The following is a 19240-nucleotide window of genomic DNA, read 5'->3' as shown; positions in this document are numbered from 1 at the left end:
AAGGCAAAGGCCAGACCACTAAATCTCTGAAAGCAATCCTATTAAAATCATTTGGGATCACATGAGCCAGAAAGGGTGGGAAATAAATTAGAGGAAAGAGATGAAACTGATATATATGTACAAAGAAGTAATTTATGGGCAGTTAGTCCAAATGCTGATTGCTCTTCGGCTCTCTTGAACATCAATAAAAGATGCATTTTGTATAAAAAGACTGACCTCAAACTGCATTTCTCATGCAAGTGATTAAAACAAAAGAACCTAAGATGTTTTGGAATTCTGTACATTCAAAGATAGGCATAATTTGTCTTCTTCCACTATATCATTACTGTAAGTTCTGGAGGCTTACATCTTTACAGTTATCTCACTGCTGATGACAAAGGAATGGTTTTGAGACATGAGAAAATCTGTCTAACTGCCTAAAAGTGTAATAATATAATACAATTATACAAATATACAATATTATTTATAACTTTATAATTATCTAACTTATAACCTACATTGTCATAGAATTCTATGTTTTATGCAGTGTATGTAGTATGTGGTATACAGCTGTGCTAAATATTACATGTCACTAACAACATTATTAACTGCTTACATTAGGTATGTGAGGAATACTTGGCTGAGGAAAATCGTAAAACATATTTGAGAATCTGCTTTCTTCCAATCTCCAATCTAAAGAAACCTCAGAAATGTATCCCTGTTCCCAATTAACCCTGTTGTGCTCCCTGTCAGCATCTTGTACAATTTCTCTCATTATCTTTGCAGGTACCGAAAAGTTGTTTCTAATAACTGCACGGATGGTGTGAGAGAGCAGTACACAGCAAAACCACAGCAGTGTCCTGGCAAAGCTCCCCAGGGACTTCGCATTATAACCTCTGATGGCAAACTGACAGCTGAGCAAGGACACAATGTCACTTTTCTGGTGCAACTGGAAGAGGTAGGCTCTACGGATGTATTTCAGTCTGAGTCATGCCAACCGAAGTTTTAAAGTGGTGGAAAGGTGAATAGAGTATAGGATAAAAACAGCTTCCTTATGTATCTGATGAAGATACTAGATATAAGGAAAAAAAAAAAATTACAATAAGGTTGGTGAGGTACTGGAGCAGGTTGGCCAAAGAGTTGGTATCTCCACCCTTGGAGACGTTCAAGGTCAGACTGGACCAGGCTCTGAGAACATCTAGCTGTAGGTGTCCCTGTTCATTGCAGAGAAGTTGAAGTAGATGACTTTTAAGGATCCCTTAAAAAAGGATTTTATGATTCTCTGCATACTGTTTAGGTGCTTGGGGGTAAAATCTCAAGATGTCATCAGCACTGAGTCTGAAATTGATTGCAGATGTGAAGCTGACTCAGTCTCTGACTGGAATCTGTGTTCCTGTTATATCTCTAACATAATTTCGTATGCCACAGTACTCCTCTCTCAATTTATGAGCCTTTAGAAAAGGTTTTTTTCCACCTGTTTTCTCTGCTTACCACTTCCTTATCTATGATTAATTGTAGGCTCCCAAATGATAACTTCCACAAAATAATTATTATATCTTTTTCCCTAATCCAGTTTGATTTCTATAAACTTCTACCCTTTGTCATGTGCAACTGGACAATAAATCCTAAAACAACTATGGTTTTGCACTGGGGGATAGCGTATATCCTTTAGAACTTTAGAGTATTCATGGAAATTACTTCTGACCCCTCACCATAGTAAATGTCATCAGCAGCGAGGACAGAGAAATGAGGATGACCTCTGGTGCTGAGTTTTGTAGGGATATGTGAGGGTTTTTGCATTCTATTATTGATATTTTCTCAGCAAACAAGTGTCCTGATCTGCAGAGACAATAACGTAATAAATTCTGTCTAACCTTAAGCAGTTCTACAACTGGAATGTTCGTTTTCTCCAAAAGGTGGTCTTATTTTAGTAGTTAAAGTCATACAACATAGCTACTGCAGATGCCATCATAGCAGTTTGAACATATAATTTGACCAGGATACATTATTGATTTCTATGTTTAAAGATGAAGAAAAGATGTACAAAATGAGATTCAGAGCTTTCAGACTTTATTTCAAAAAGCATATAAGCAACCAAGAAAGATGTTTTTTATATTCTCCTCCCAGAAATGTTTATTGCTGCCTTTCTATTCTCAGAAAAGTCTTACAACAGATTGAGAGAAAGAGATGGGAAACCTAAGACATCAATCACAAATCTGTCAAGGAATTATACCAATAGGGGGAGATGCAGTAACTCACGCGGTGGGAAACTCAGAACAGATTTCCTGCTTTGAGTGTTTGAACTCACATGTCTTGTAAGAGTGTCCTTGACACTCTGTTATACACAAGTCTGTTGTGGATTGTACTGTGTTTTCAGTTGGTCACGATCTTTTCTGATAATACTGTTTCAGTTTTCATCAGAATTTGGATGCATGCTGTGCATCACGAAGTATGTAAAACATATTTTGATAAGTGAGTCAGCTGCAGTGGAAATCTAAATGGGACCTGTTTTGGGGGATATTTCATAAGGAGAAGTTTAGGAATTGCTCTTAGCACTGAAACAGTATTGATCAGCCTGCAGCCTTGGTGATTACTTCCCTGCCAGATGAATCCTGACCTTCTGCTCCTTCTATCAATGTAAAGAATTTGCAGAATTTTGGAGGTGAATTTGACCTAATCTGACAATGCATTTGGGCTGATGTTACAACAAAAGCAATATTCAACAAAGATGAAAGTTTGCTCAGTTGTGTGCTTATATGATATGAGAGAATAAATTATAGTCATAGGAACATATTTTTATATACACTAAATTATTTCTCAAATAAACTATTTCAGTAAAAAAAATCACACCGCTCACCAGGAAAGTTAAACGAGTCAGTAAAAGAACAACCATCCTGCCATAGAGCAAGTATCAAATTAACATAGTTGCAGAACTGCTGAAGCTGGAAGGGGTCACTGGAGTTTGCTTAGCTTGATTAGTGTGGACTTTGTTTAGTCCAACCTCTGTGAAAGTTTCCTTCCTTTACAAACAAGACACAAGTTGCCATTTTCTGTTGAGTTGTGCATTGTAACAGTGTACAGTACAGTATAATCTACGATGTTTACCATCCAGCCAATCTGTGTCACCCACTGTTGCTGAAGAGAAGGCATCAGGTATGCTGAAAAAGGCTAGATATTCCTGTGTGTGCATATGTGTCATTCTCAAGGTCATATGGAGAAATTGTCCTGTTCAACCCCCTGGAGTGATGGACAATATTTTTAGTGCTTGATGCTGGTAGGGACTCTTTGTCTTTTGTTACAATCAACATTTTTCAGGATATAAAACAAACAAATGTAAACCTTTGCTTATGTTATGGACCCTTTTCATCTTAGCATCTCCTGTATCCTTCTGAGGTGGTTTGTTTGAAGCCTTCAGATCTGACAAAAAAGCACAGCTTCCCAACTCTCTTTGTTCAAGCTTATGTTCCGCTTAACAGTTTTAAATTGAAAGAGGAGAGATTTAGATTAGAGATGAGGAAGGAATTCTTTACTATGAGACTGGTGAGGCCCTGGCATGGAGAAGCTGTGGATGCACCACCCCTGGAAGTTTTCAAGGCCAGGCTGGATGGGGCTTTGACCAACCTGGTCTAGTGAGAAGTTTCCCTGTCCATGGGAAGGTGTTGAAATTGGATGGTGTTTAGGGTCCCTTCCAACCCAAAGCATTCCATGATTCTGTGACAAACAAGTAAAAGATAAGAAGTTGGTGAACCACAGCTTGAGATATGAAGTATTATATTCTTTCTAGATCCCACCTGGGTCTGAAAAGAGATTCAAACTTTAGATGCAGTCTCACTGGAGGCCCTGAAAAATCACTACATTTAGGAAGTAGAAAGAGATATCTGAGAGAGGAGGAAAATTGTGGCAGTGAAAACGGATGTTTTCACTAAGCTGTGGGAATCAAGCAGGATTCACAGCACAGGGGTTTCTTGTAGAATACCCTTATGTCTGCAGTGATGCTCAAGGCTGGGCCTGTGGACTGTCATTCTAATCATGACAGAGTGTGAAGATTTCTCCAGGTTAGTTCACATATTAGGCTGAATACAATCATTGTGAAAATCTTACTGTATGGCAGCAGTCAGAAAGCATCAGTGCTTCCTTTTATAATTAGCATGTATCTCATTGTACAAGCATTGTGGAAGTATTTAATAAGCAGAGCACCATAGTTAAGCTGGTAATTTTGTTCTTAAATTTCCATTGAGTAAAGCAGAAGAGTGACAGAGTCTATGTCACTAACTGGCAAAATGGGAGAAAACCGCTGTGCTCTAAAAGCATTTTCCCATTGCCTCAAAATACTGTCACTTTAAAGGTTGTCCTGCTCTGGCCTCTGTACGCTCTGTACACAGATCAAGATCAGGCTGGTGCCTCTCACCCATAGCACTCATCTACAGTTGCTTTTCATCCTACATAAACTGAATCCTTGCTTTACTTTTCCACAGGAAAAATAATAATAAAATTTTTAAAAATCCACTCAAAATGCTACAAAGACATTCTTTTCCAGTCAAATTCTTAAATCCAACATCTCTGACATATTTTCCTGCTCTGCTGTACAAAACAGAGGAATTTAGTTAAGCAAGTGTTATTTCTGCATGTCTTCCCCATCACATGGTCATGAAGATCTCTTTGCTGTCACAAACCTAGTTGTTATTTCTACATTTCACTTATTGGTATGAACATCAGACATTTGTGTTTCTTGCTGCACTGTTTCAGCAGAGACACTGAAAGCAGCAGCTTCCAGAACAACTCTGTTCAGCACAATGGCTTTCAAACTTGTTTTATCTGATTGCTCATATGTCTTTGCTGAAGAAAAGGTTGGTAAAGACATTCAGGGCAGACTGGTTCAGGGCTTTGGCTGTTTCATTACAGATAATTCATGGAGAAACTGCCTACTCTAATTTATTTTTTATCTTGATACATTGACAGCCAAAAGTCTTTGACATTCCAGATCTGCTTCAATTCTCATTTGCCAGAGTCACTCCACTGGGAGTAGATTTTGGTTTGCTTTTGACTACTTTCTTCTGCTATATGATGTTTTGATTAGGTTAATATGTGGGGAAAACTCTTTAGTTCTTACAGTTTTAGCCATGGACTGGAATTCAGGCAATCTGAACTCATTCCTGAACTGCTCTCTGAGCTATTTCTGTGTGACCTTGAGTAAGAAACTTAACCTTTCTGCTTGTTCCTTCATTTGAAAATAGAACTTCGCTTACTCCCTCATGTCTTCCATGCTATTCATATTTATGCTGAATGCTTATAAGGCCAAAGAAATCTCCCGTGCTAGGTGAATATAAAAATAAAGCCCCAGATTTCATGTGGACCACTGTGGTTTCTGTAATGACTTTCAATAAGTGGTTGCCCAAGGAACATTGTGTCTGGGTGCATTTAATGAGCTCAGGGGATCCTGCTGACAAAGGGACAGTGCAATGAACATTTCACTCCACAGCACTGTGGCCTGCTGTAATTCAGAATTCAACTCAGATGAAGTCTCTGGAGGTAAGCTTAGCATTAGGATTGTTTTGTAGTTGCTGTGCTTAAAATTAAAAATGTGAAGCTAGTAGTACATGAAAGCACAGGCTGTAGTTTTTCAGTGTCCTACTGTGTTCCCTCTTTGATATCACAAGTTAGTTAGTAAAGATTCTGAAAATCTGAAACCTTTATCCTAACTTTAAACACACATTCTGAATCATGGCTGTTTATCTTTCTAACACCAACACATTCCTCTTAATAGCACACAGCCAAAAATCAGTACATCCCCTCTCCCATACCACTGTCATCTGAATTATAATTGCATTTTCTCTGTTACTGATGATGACAAGATTGTTAGGTGAAATCAAAGGCTTTCATGCATTTTTTTTAATCCACTGCTAAAATTCCATGAAAATGTATGAAATTTGACCTTTCCTTCATGATGACACAGTGTTACAGTCTTTTAATGTACCTCCAGTTGCGTAATCCTGATTCCTGTGGAGCACAGATCTAGTCCTGTAGAAGAAGTTCACAGATGAGTCGTGTTGGCAGAACTGGCAGTCGTAACAAAACATTCAATTAGTACAATTAACTGTGTTGGTGTAGAAAAAGAAGTACATGTACTGAACCTTATAAAAGACACATTTTTAATCAGTTTCTGCTATTAAAGAACATCTCTTCATAAGTTGGAATTTGAAAAGCAAATATGATTTTCTGTATTTGACCAAGTTGAATGTAAGTATCTTTTTAAAATCAAGTATATGCCTTAAACAGATTAAGTCAAAAATTATCCCACATACAGATAATTGGTTGCAATGGAAATGTTTGATGGATGTTTTCTAATGGTGACAGGAAAATGTCACAGTGTATAAAAGGTTGCTCTAAAGGAAGCACAAAACAGAGTTCTAAAACATTAATTCATGAAGACAGTTCAACAGTGGTGTCTGTCTCTTGCAGAGGATAATTAAATTCATTTTCAACATCTGTAAGGAAGGAGGCACAATTTGATGCATAATTGAAGACTTAAAAATTAAATCTGAAACATGGGAAACAAAATTAAAAGCCTTGAACTGTGTTTCATTGTTTTAATACTTTAATTTATATACAAAGACTGTAAGTTAATAAGGAAAATTCATGATTAGAACCTCCTGGGCAAGATTCAGATAGAGTGTTTGTGATGAGTTTGAATGAGCCCTAACCTCAGGTACACTGAAATACCAAGACTCCATGAAAGTAATCAAAATGTAACAATATTGTTATGAAGTATATAGACAGTTTCTTGGCATATCCCCAGGCAGGAAGCTTCATGGAGTTTGCTGGAAACATCTGTGTCTTATGAATGCTTTATTGTTTTGGCAAGATACGGGAAAAATGTGTATTTTGGTTTGGGGAATGGAGAGTGTTTTGTTTACGATTAGAAATTCTGTAAGCATTTAATGAGAAAATCCCGTAGAAAACAGTAAATTTCCAATCTGTAGTTTAGTATCTCATGGTGAATGGGAAGAAGGCATAAGATGGGGCCTTGGGAAAAATTGTTTTTAATTCCCAGGTGTTCTTCTCTGGCTAAAAGGGATACTCATGTGCTTGAAGTTCAGTATACACACATGTCTTTGGCTGAACTGAAAGCTTTATCGAATGTGCAGACTTCAGATATATCCAACCTTGTGCATATTGCACAAACAAAATATTTTATATTTTACCCAATACTTGGTAAAAATAAATAAATAAATAAAATCCATCCACTAAAAGTACTTTAATTTTTTCAGCTATTACAATTGTGATTACCTAGCACAGTGTGATTAAAATACAGGCACTGAATGCACAGATGTGACCACAAGCAGCCATTTTGTCAAGTTTTTCCTCAGTGTCTAAGAGCACTGGCATTAAAGACCTCTTCCAGTGAAGGCTAGAGAGGCTGCCCAAAGGCAGCTTGGCACTGAGTGCCTCCAAGTGCTTTGCTGTGACTGCAGAAATAATGCAGTAACTTCTGTGTCTACCTTAATTGGGCTAAAAGCTTCAGAAACCCTTATCACATAGTGCTGGACTTGTCAAAATGCTGAGGAGAAGCCAGAAAAAAAGCAAAAGGAGAGATTTTTAGCAAGATGTATGTATATGCATAGAAATGTTGCAAAACAAATCCTCTCTTGGAAAATCAGCCACTTGCAAATGGCTCTCTGGAGCTGGGGTTGATGTAGATCAGGTGCAGGCTGTAAGGAAATGTTTTGATTTTGGCTTTCCTACTTTGTCTTCTGTCTTATTCTGCCCATACTCTTTCCTGGCACAGATAAAACATATAAAAAATAGACAAAATCACAGTCTCTTTGTTTTTCTGACTTTTTTTCTCTCCTTTCCTAAGATAGAATTTTAAATGTCAGCCTTTCAAAATGTGGCATTTTCAGAGAAGTGTTATAGTCTGGATCTTACTGAAAAGAAAGTGCTTTTCCAGTTCAAAGGGCTTTAAAACAAAACAGAAAAAGCTAAGACAAATGAAAGAGGCTGTGGGAACAGCAGCTCAAGTTCTTCTCCAATTAGATTTTCAGATGTCTCTGTCAGCATCTTTTCTCCCGGAGGAATTTGGAAGAAAATTTGAAATCTAAATCCTGCATATGTTGGAAATAGCTCCCTTCCCTGGCAGCACCTGTAGACACTATAGGTTTCATGGCTATAGAGAAAAATGAAGATGAGAAGAAAAATTTGTTAGAAACTTGACTCTTGCTGAAACAGGGCTGTTCTAATGTGGTATCACACTTTTCATCTTCTCTGCTACTTCAGACATGCAGAGGAAGATACCTTGTCCTGAAATATATCTCAACTGCCTGACCTCAAATATATTCAGATATGATAAAGCCAGCGGGGTCACTATGGCAGTGTGGTTTTAATCATGCAGACTGCTTTTGTTCCAGCAGTATGGCTTTGCTGAATAATTTTTGAATGTGTCATTTCTTTTCAGTTTAAAAAAAGAAAAAAGAAAAAAAAAAGGGAAAAAAAAATTAAAACTCCAGCAATGATGGGCATAGAGGAACTGGAAGAGCTTTTAAGGGTCCTTCAGGAAACTGATGTATGCTCACCTTTGTCTGTGGAGGCAAATCCCTTTTGGTGCATGTTGGCTCTGACACAGAGCTTGAAGTCAAAATACCACAGAACAGTGGTAGATGTGGCACTGAGGGACACGTTTTGGTGGGCATAGTGATGATGAGTCAATGGTTGGATTTGGTGATCTTAGAGGCCTTTTCCTACCTTTATGTTTCTATGATTCTATCTTGTTTGTAACTTCGCACATCCTCTTTCATATAACTTGTGTCACGTAGGGACTTTACTGTCTGTACCTTCAGGACTTGGAGAGAAATGGCATGGGGTATCTCTAGGAAGCTCCAGGCACGTGCTTTTGTCAGGGGATGCCTTTCTCTCCACATATTCAATCTGCAATACTCCAGAGCAGAGCAATGCAGTTATTTTTGTCTCATCTCTTTGGAAGCAGCTGAGCTTCCAGCAGGGTGCCAGGGCAGTGTAATGAGTACCGCTTTAACCTCTACAAACAGTGTCTGGAACAATTTATCTCTCTTGCTATCCTGAAGTAGAGCTCTGCTGCCCCCACTTCCCATTCAGCCATGCTTCCACCATTTCTGTCTTCACAACAAGCGATAAAAAGACTGAAGGAAATGAGGAATGTGAATGATTCTGTTCCAGTTCTCTCATACTCATACATTTCCCTTTCTGATGTGAAAACCTGCCTGATTCCGAGCATTTACATGGGTACCTTTTCTGGGCATTCAGAGGACTGTTTCTATCTCAGAGCAGTAGGGGAAGAAGGGAACCAAAGTAAATTAAGTGTATTTTCAGCCAGTTTTATGGACTGTCCTTGGCTATTATTTTAGTGACGTTCTTGCAGACAGTGGCAGCTGCCTTGGGATCAGCCTGGTTGTGAGCTGCTACATAGCAACAGGGAGCTGGGACATACCCCATGTAGGCATCATGTGGAGCCTCCAAGTGGCACTCCCAAAAAGAGAAAGAGTGCTTTAAACTGAGACAAGATTCTATGTCTCACCTGAGGGACAGGGCAGCCATGTGGCAGCCATACTTGCTATACAGGTATACATGTAGGCTGATTTTGGTCATGAGAAGCTGCCCTTACCAGAGGCATATCACTGGCTTGTGATATCAGAAAATCTTGTGTTTCAAGCATGTAAGACATGGGTTATCTTTCATTTTTGGGGGGCTTTTCTAGTGTTTTGTTTGTTTGTTTGTTTTGTATACGGTTGAGACTTACTTTTCTGTCTGTTAAACTAGCTTGCAAAAAAAAAATCAGAAACTTGCTTTTTGTCTGGAAAGCAGAATGAAGAAATGATATCACCCTCCTCTTTTGGGTTTTAAATTTCTTTTAGGACCGTGTGGCTTTGACATTTGACAAGACCACATGCAGCAGGCTGGAATTCAGTTTCAGGAGCAGAAGATTAAAACCTGCTCTAGGATTGGTTTACATTAAAGAGTCTGGCATGAATAACACAGATCTCTGATATCCTTGGCTTTGGTTTAAACTTTATCCCCCCAGCTGTGGATTATATTTATTTACTTATTGTAATTTATTGTAACAGCTCTGAAACCTGCTAGATTAGCAGCCCAGGAGAATAATGTCACAGAGTGGCAGTCTGAGTTGTGCTACAAACCCACTCTGATAGGATTATCTCTAGGCAGGAGGAGAAGAGTTTAATCAGCCTTGTCAATTCATTAGCTCTCCTCTTCTGAGGCAGTCACAAAGGGTGCCACTTAGTGTCAGTGGTGTTGGTAGCTATTTTGAAATAAATACAAATCCAGCTCACTTGAAATCAGGCCGCTGAACAAGTTGTAAGCTCCTGTAAGCGGTTGTTATCATGTGAGACTGAAGAGGTTCTTTTAACACCCTGCTGCTTTGATAGGGTTGACCCTTCCCTGAGGACTTCTCAAAGTTCCTTCTTGCACTGTTCTGTCTATCTACTTTTTATGATTTAAAATGCAAAACGCATAATGTGAGTTGTTCCAAAGACTCCCGAGGCAAACAGTTACCCACATCCTTAGTGCTTGCTGAGAGTCACTCCCACTACAACACTGCTCTTCATGATAAGGAAACCTGGGGAAAGGAGCTGGTATGTTTACAAATAATGCCTATCTTTCCTGACAGGTAGGAAAGCAAGGCTACAGCATACACCTTCAGTAATACTTCACCTTTGATAATGCAGCTGAGTTAACCTGAAGAAGGATCACTTTCTCTCCAGTGTCTGCTTTGTAAGTTGATGAAGTGACCTCTGCTAACATCAGGAATGTGAATATGCTCTGGATGGTCTACATCACTCCGCTGATTCAGTCTCTTGCAGTCATTTTCTATAGCTCCCACCAGGACTCCTGCTGACATCAGAGGCTGTGGACTGATCTTCTAGGAAGTCTCTTTCAGAAAAAAGAAAAAAAAAAAAAAAGTATATTCTGACCCTTTCTATTTTTTGTCACTACAGGGAGACCTCCAAAGATCCCTCATTCAAGTGGATTTTGGCGACGGCACCGCTGTTTCATATGCCAATCTCAGCTCAACAGAAGATGGGATCAAACACACCTACCAGAACGTGGGCATATTCCGAGTGACCGTGCTGGTGGAAAACAGCCTGGGATCTGACAATGCTGTCCTCTACCTGCACGTAACATGTATGTATGTTCATACTCATTGTTAGCTTCTGTCATTCCTAGAAAAAATTATCACTTGCTCTGAGAGATGATGCTTGGACTTTGTATGTGGGAGGATGAAATGATGGCAGATAGTGAGGGTTTGACCTCCAACAGAGGACTTCAGAATGAGAGGGGACATGGGAAATAGCAGTTTGTTTTTTGAACCGTGTTTAACCTCTAACTTTGGGAGGTCCAATCTGAGACACCTCAGAGTATTATCTTTCCCTTTCTGAAATGCACTGTCGTTAGCATGTTTACAGTGCCAGAAAAATAAAGACATCTTTAATCACTTTTAAAAACCTTGACTTTCACTTTGTACAGTGTTTTGCCCTTTAATGAAATGCAGACACATTTGGGATGGAAACTTGTGCATTTCAGTCTTTCTGTTGTCATAGGAACCAAAATCCTGGTGTTAAAAGAGTATAACAAGAAAAAATGTTATCTTCACATTGCTCTTTTGCTATTCTTTTCAACCTTTTTATATGTCAGCTCTCTCTGATTTACACCTAAAATGTATCTCGGTCCTTGTATAAAACCAGCAATGTGTTCTTTCATCTTTATTCTCGCACATGCCTGTGAATCCATAATGTTTAACTGTTACTGAAATTTTGTAGTATCTCTGATAGATTTTGTTTGGGGCCATAATTTGTTTTACGTAGTGTAATTATTTTCTTTTGTTTGTTTATTTTGTTATTTTTGTTGGGTTTTGTTAATTACTTGTATTTCAGGCTTTATATCTATGCGACGGATTTATTGAAGAAAAAAAAATTTAAAAACTTAGTTATTTTTATTTATGTTATGCTTATAGAAATACTACTTAGCCTCTACCAAAGTAATTCCACATATTGCCTAGATAATTCAGCACATTCCACATTCTGTGAATCTGGTTTTGGAGTTACTTCACTTAGCATGAAATCAGGTGCATCTTTAGGGGAATAGGGCAGTTCTCTAATGGTGCACAGGTCGTATCAACAGATGGGACCAGTGGGAGTTGTAGGTGTAGGAGACAGGAGGTGTATGTGGGAGTGTGATGGGAACAGGAACAAATACCTCCCTGAACTTCTTCCTTGAAAAATACCTGAAGTTAATGAGCATAATGTACCATTTATGATTCCCTTACTTGATACTGGTCTGCCATAAACTTTTATGTCACAGAGTCCTTCAGCAGTGTTGTATGTTTGAAAAACTCCTATCTACCTTGCAAAAAAGAACTCTGCTGATAAATCAGATTGTTATCAAGCTTTGGTTCCTTATTTGTATATTTATCCTGTATTGCTTCTGCTTTGAGGCACTGGTGAGGCAAGGTAAGGTCTCAGCTTTTAGATAGCTACTGTTTTTTTGGTTGGTTGGTTTTGTTATACTTTTTTGAGAATCACTGTATGATAGAAAAGGAACTCTGCTCAGAGTAGATGTTTATATGCTTTCATATGATTTCTTCACCAACTGAGGAAGCACAGGTTTGGTCCAGTGCAGAGTGCCCCTGTCTGCAGAGGAGAGGTTCTGGAGTAACATTGCAGTTTGCCTTCCTGCTTGTGCTTGGATGCTTAGCAGGGGAGCTGCAGGATGCAGCAACCCCCCTCCTTCTGCTGCTGGTTATGAAAATCACCTCAACACAAGCAGTGGTCATCTTTTTTTTTTTTTTTCCAGTCTGTGTAAAAGGTCACTGGAAACAAATGGAGCAGTTAATATTTCACAAGAGGTTCTGACAGCCTTCTGTGAACAGGGTTGGTAATCGTTTGCTGTTTGACAACAAAGGTCCATGGGGACCTTTTCACACGCTCAGCCTATCTGCACAGTAATGAGCCCACACAACAATAACCACTCTGTCATGCAACCACAAAATAGAAGAAGAAGGCAGGGTGGCCCTCACCATTACTCGTATTGGCTTTCTGGGTTGTAGCTGATTTAATTCATTTTCTCGAGCCATAAAAGGCTTAAGAACTGTTTTGATTGTTTTAAAATACAATTAAGAAACAATATCCAGATGTCTTCATGCTACTAAGTAGCTGATAAAGCATATATTTCTGTGTTGTGTTTAGATAAAGTCAATATGTGACTTAAATATGTCACTGCATGATCATTGCAGCCAGGCCTAGATTATACGTGCCTGACCCCCAGAGAAGCCACAGCCTGAAAGATGTGTTTCACCTTTCTCTATCTGAGAAGAATTAGGGACCTCAGAGCAAATTACAAAGTGAGTATGGTGCCATTCAGACTGGCAATAGATTGGCTGAAGCCAATTTATTGTACAGTAAATTCATAAAGCCTAATGTCCAGATCCACAAAAGCTTCCAAATCTTTGGAAATACTTGCTTTGCCTCTCAGCTCTCTAATGAGCAAGGCTACTTTATTTAGCTCAGGGTGCATAAGCATGAATTTGGCCTCTGGGAAGTCTTGTAAGAATACGTGACCTGACAAGAAAAACAGTGTGCTGCTAAGATACACAGGAAAGCAACATGCAGCCTGAGCTTCAGGAAAGTTGTAGAAGTGGCACTAAATGGGGGACCTCTTGTTACAGACCTGATATATGAGTGTGAGCAACCTTGGGCCTTCCAGCATCCTTCCTTACCTGTGACCAGCAGCTTTGTTGAGAACAAAGCTACAGGTGCTAAGCCACAGAGTTTGTGATCTCCACAATAAGAGGAAAGCTTCTTTCTAACAGCCCTGCTCATCCTGCTGCAGCCCCTTTGCTGCTGTTCCAGAGCTCCACAGATGCAGGTTATTGTGAGGCAGGAGTATTTTGTTATGCATGGACTGCGCCTTGTATAATGTATATACATTGAAATAAGTCTCTACAAACTTATCTGGAAAGATGCAGTCTCCTAGCAGTTAAGAGCCCATCCAGAATGAGCTATCCCCATCTGCTGGCCAGATAATAGTTCAGCATTTCAGCCACTTTGACCCATCAGCTATTTGTGGAGAAATGCTGAGGCAGAATTGGCTTGTTAAAGCCATTCTTTCATGTTCTTTCTAAGCAAGCACATGGCACAGGTCTGAGGAGAGGCGGGATATCCTTTGCAGTATGGTCTTTTAAGCTGTATTCAGAGCAACTGTGCAGTTATTTTGGATTTTACGCAGGTGTCATTGTCACTACTGTCACCACATCAGGTGTGAGGAAATGTATTCCTTTAGAGGTCGGTGCTGGTGGTTCTTGGCATTTGGCAAACATCCCAAAGGAGATCAGAGCTGCAAAATATTCAGCTTGGGAAGCTGCCATTTCTCAGTTCTTAGTGTCTTGTAGGTCACAGAAACATGCCTGAGCAGGGAAATTCCATTAAAATCAGAAGGATGACATTCCGGCTTCTCAAGAATTTATAAAAGGGACTGCTTATTATTGAAGGAAAAATGAGCTCAATCTGGTCTATAGCAGTCTATGGTTAGTTCCATCATGAGTGACTCTTAATGGGGGCTGCGTTAGGTTAATCAGTGGCTGAGTCTATATCACAAAGAATTCTGCATTTTAGTAATGAATCAGAAAGAGTGGTTCTCGTTTATACTGGCATCGCTTATACAGTCTGGTTTGGGTGAATTTTTTCATGCCTCTCTGCACGTGTGTGAGGCAGGGTCATGGGATGTTTGCTCTAAGATGTTCAGTGTTTCTTCAGGTTGGAAAACCAGGTTCTAAGTGATGATACATGCATATGATGTTTTCAGAAAAATCCTCTCCTAAGATATAAAAGATCCTTTAGCAAAGCACCTCAATTTCACATGGACCACGCAGTCGACCCTCTCAGGCTGTGGTCTCCACTTCTCATCACTTAGAAGCTCACAGATGTAGGAAGTGAATTTTACTTGTTTTAGAAACCCATGTCCCCATATCACCTGGGAAGTCTTTCTTTTTTTTTTTTCTCTGCCAGTTTTAGAACAATTGCTTTGTTCTCTAAGTGAACAGTCAGAACACGTTTTAAAAAATAATCTAGAGGACAAGACGCAATAACAAAGGCCCATCTGTCTCCAGAAGATGAGAAATGTGTAACCCTGGGCATAATGTCACTTGTCAAATGAATTATGTTCTGTTTATATTAAAAAATAAAATAGTTTATTGTGGAAAAGAGGGAGTATAAGGTAACATAAAATGAAAGCAGTCAGTGAATAACTGTGTTCAGACAGAATTTCATCCAGTATGAATAGATACAGTATTACTGAAGTTCACCAAATCATAATAATTTGCATCAACAGAGATGCTCCATGTCAACTGAAGCCATTTGTCCTGCACATTCTTATGTCTTCTTAATGAAGACCCTGTTCACATATCTGGGCTCTGCTTCTATTGTTTAAGTGGCATAATATATAATGTTCCTGGATATTTGACATCCATGCAACAAAGAACCCAAGATTTTAGCTCTGGTACAGGTGTGATAAATGTCATGCCCTGTGGTGATTTAAGACACTATTTCCTCAAACCAGTGGGTCTCCCCTCAGGTCCCCTCTATCCCAAGGTGGTATTCCACAGGGAGGGACTCTCACCTTGTATCTGTCTCTGCAGGTCCCTTGGAACATGTTCATTTATCTCTTCCATTTGTTACCACGAAGAACAAGGAGGTCAATGCCACGGCAGTACTGTGGCCAAGTCAAGTGGGAACACTTACTTACATCTGGTGGTTTGGGAACAACACAGAGGTTTGTATTCCCTATGGACTTATATCAAAACAATCAAGGAGGAATTTTGGGAAAGGAGGAAGAGAAGGGTCTGAAAATGCTTCTAAATGGTCCTCCACACAGGAAAACTGCAAGTCAGAGGAAGAGACACTAACTCTTAGATCTTTGATGTACCAACATTGAAATATAGGAACCATTTTGTGATTACTGCTGTGACTTAGCTGCAGGTTTATTGCCATTTCATGCAAATTGTCAGCAGCTTTGTACTGGCATTTTCATCCAAGGTAGATGTATAGAACCAAGGTCCCAAAGAGCTTCTAGTATGCGTTTTTCCTCACTCACTATAAAAGCAATAACAAAAGCTGAAAATAGCATACAACACATTCTGCTGCCTCTGTGCTTGCAGAGAGTTAGTAAATCTGCACTGGCATTGCAACTGTTATTGTAGGTACCTTTATGGCAGAGGTACCCAGGCACCCTTATTAATCTCTAAGGGGGGAGATTCTCGTGGCTTTTGTAGGGCTGAGATGGGCTTTCAACCACATGTTTTTCTTCTGTATAATGCAGGTCAGAGGATTGCATCAACACTTCCTGCTTTATTTACCTCTTTGTGATTAAAGCAGAATTTGAATTTCTTGTTGCTTTGTCCCTCAGATAATGGAAAATTCACTGCTTCTTTCTTACCCTCTCCCCCAGCTTTTTCCCCACAGCTAATTATCTTGAGTGTTAAACATATGCCCTGTGTTTGTAGTCTGAATTTATCTAGCTCTGGTTTCAAGCTGCTGGATCTTGTTATATCTTTGTGTGTAGATTAAAGGACTCTGTTGTATCAGAAATCGTCTCTCCCTTGAGGTACTTACAGGCTCTGATTCTCACCTTTTAACCTTCCTTCTGATCTTCTAAGCTCGTAAGTGATCAGAGTTGGTCTAACTCTGTTCTCATTGAAGTGAGAATTTTACTACAGACTACAATGGGAACAGAGTTTGACTTAATACTGTGCTTTGAAGACCTCATCCAGAGTTCATTAATAAGCGAAAACAGAAGTGAGGGCAGAGTCTATTGAAAGGCAGCACAGCTCACTGATTTACTGGTTTGCACAGCAGACCAAACTGAGGGGATCTGCGTTCTCTCTAAAATCCATCCTTTTCCAAAAGCAGCATCTCCACATCTAGGGATAATGCAGGAGAGCAATTGACAAATGTTGATTTGCCTCCTCGTTCTGCCACAACCTCCTTAAATACCTTAAACAAACCACAGCTAGATCTGGGAAAGGAGTGTGACATTGGAGAAGCGAGTCTGGTGGGCCCTCCTATTATTTAGGATCTGCACCTCTCTGGAGAGTGAAGCAAAGACACTTTAACATGGGATTCCAAGCAGACAGCATGCTCAGCAGAAAGCCACCTGGAAACAGATACTGAAGAATAGCAGTAAAAAGAAATTTAGGCATCCTGAGCAGTCTCCAGAAAATTGGCTTCCAGGTCACACGATCCTTCCTACATCTAAGTTTGCAAATGGAACCAATTCCCCAAACCATCCCAATAGGCCAAAGAGCCAAACTCATCTTTGTTTTTCCCTTACAGCCAAACTAACTTCTTTTCTCTTCTTCTCATGTATTTGCAGCCACTGATCACTTTGGAAGGGAGCATCACGTTTACATTTTCTGTGGAAGGGATGAATACCATCACTGTTCAGGTCTCAGCAGGAAACACCATTCTTCAGGACACAAAGACCATCGCTGTGTATGGTGAGCCCTTCTCCCTTTGTTTTGCATAGGATTCTTCATAATCAAGAGCTAAAGATGCAGGCAGCAATATAAGGTCTTAATTCCAAGATACTTTGAGCGAGGTTGTAAGCTCACTTCCAGTGATATCAATTCAGCATAATGCCTCTGACTGATGTTAGTCCAGACTGAGACAATTGCAGAGTGTTGACTGTCTTCCCAGAACCCTCTGTGTCAGATCTATCAATCACTATATGTTAGTCCAACACAATTATAAAAATTTTAGGCTGCTTGCAAGCTGGTTTCCTCTTCTCGGCCAGTAGAGGCCTCTTTACTCACACAGAAGCTGCCTGGCTGAAATTAAAAGCCAATGCAGCGTGGTGCAGTCCTATACAGAAATCTGCACTGCTCTGATATTGTACTCAGGCTTCAGAAACAGTTACAACAAACAAATGCCATATAGTATGGAGGTGGTCCAGGAACCACTGGAAATTCCCTAAGCATGTAGTGAAAGTGATCAGCGTGAGCGTCTCTGTTAGCAAAAGCAAAGATTAAGAAGCATTTTTTCCAAGGCTGTCCAGTTAAGATTTCAAGCGTTTGGAACATGTCCATGAGAATATAATCACGGCTTCCTTTGCAGAGTTTGTCTTCTTCAGAAATCAAGAAGTTAGCATTTATATTCTCTACACAGCTCCCCTTCCAATGCTGTTCACCTTTTAAAAGTAAGGACCTATCACCTTTTTCAGTTTTGTGACACTTGAGCAGTGAATCACTCTGATTTACTGCTGGATTCTCTGACACGGTATGGATCACTTGCAGATTGATAAAGAAAAGCAAAACACAAACTGCAGCAGGTTTCATGAAGTTCTGTTCATTCAGCACAAAGACATTTTCAGATGTCTTACCACTGCATCATTGTATCTGCAGAGCAATTTCGGTCCTTGCGGTTATCCTTTTCCCCAAATCTGGATGACTACAATCCAGATATCCCAGAGTGGAGAAGGGACATCAGCCGAGTAGTCAAGAGAGCTCTGGTGGAGGTAAGCAATGTGCATAAGCTGTCTTATGGTGGCTCACTTTTTGCTTTCTGCTTACATTAGGACTGAATAAATTGTTCTTTCAAGGTGTCTCTCTGTCTCTTGCAACTATGAAAGGGGATAGATGAGTGTTTGAGTCCAGAATCCTAAATTTTATACAAGTGAAATGATCCCATCCTATGACAATCTAGTGCTAGGAGTCAGACTTCACTTTATTCTTTTTAATGGAATATTTCAGAGAAGAGGGCATCTAGAAAAACAAATTACTTGTGTGTGCGCTTAGCTTTACAAATGTCTTTTCTGTTGCATTGCAATCCTTCTTTTACTGCTGTACTTATACAGCAGTGGAAAGCAATGCTCTTCTAAGTTTCCTACAGCATATTTGTAATTCTATTAGAAGACCAAGGAGAAAATAATTTTCACTACTAAGAAGAGCACCCAAGTATGTACTTTATATTTTTCATATAGCATGAGTTTCATGGGTGAAGATGGGTGCTATTTCTCCCACCAACACTATGGAGAAGCTCTGAAGTTCCTCCTCTTACCGCAAAACAGAATGCCATAAAAACATTGTTTGTTTGAATATCTGGATTTCAAACCAAGAGGCAGAGAAATGTACGCTAGAGACAGGTGTGTGGCAGTTTCGCAGCTCAGCAGAAAAACAGGAACTGTTCAAAAGACCTAGATTAATGTCTTTCCAGCCTTTTTGCAT

General features: G+C 39.6%; 1 protein-coding gene across 2 annotated transcripts in view; it reads left to right on the top strand.

Annotated features, from left to right (window-relative positions):
• Positions 1-19240, top strand: part of LOC116231792 (VPS10 domain-containing receptor SorCS1-like) — a 277398-nt gene that overhangs the window by 233597 nt on the left and 24561 nt on the right. For both annotated transcript variants that reach the window (XM_090145485.1, XM_090145486.1), the window contains exons 18-22: positions 766-937; positions 10965-11151; positions 15659-15792; positions 17392-17515; positions 18419-18531. In XM_090145485.1, the coding sequence (XP_090001611.1) occupies positions 766-937; positions 10965-11151; positions 15659-15792; positions 17392-17515; positions 18419-18531 (730 nt within the window). The remainder of the gene's footprint in view (positions 1-765; positions 938-10964; positions 11152-15658; positions 15793-17391; positions 17516-18418; positions 18532-19240) is intronic.

This window comes from Phasianus colchicus, chromosome 8, assembly GCF_987193195.1.
Source record: "Phasianus colchicus chromosome 8, bPhaCol1.hap1.1, whole genome shotgun sequence".
Lineage (NCBI taxonomy): Eukaryota > Metazoa > Chordata > Aves > Galliformes > Phasianidae > Phasianus > Phasianus colchicus.
The sequence above is the reverse complement of the archived record's forward strand: the minus strand, read 5'-3'. Positions and strand labels throughout refer to the sequence as shown.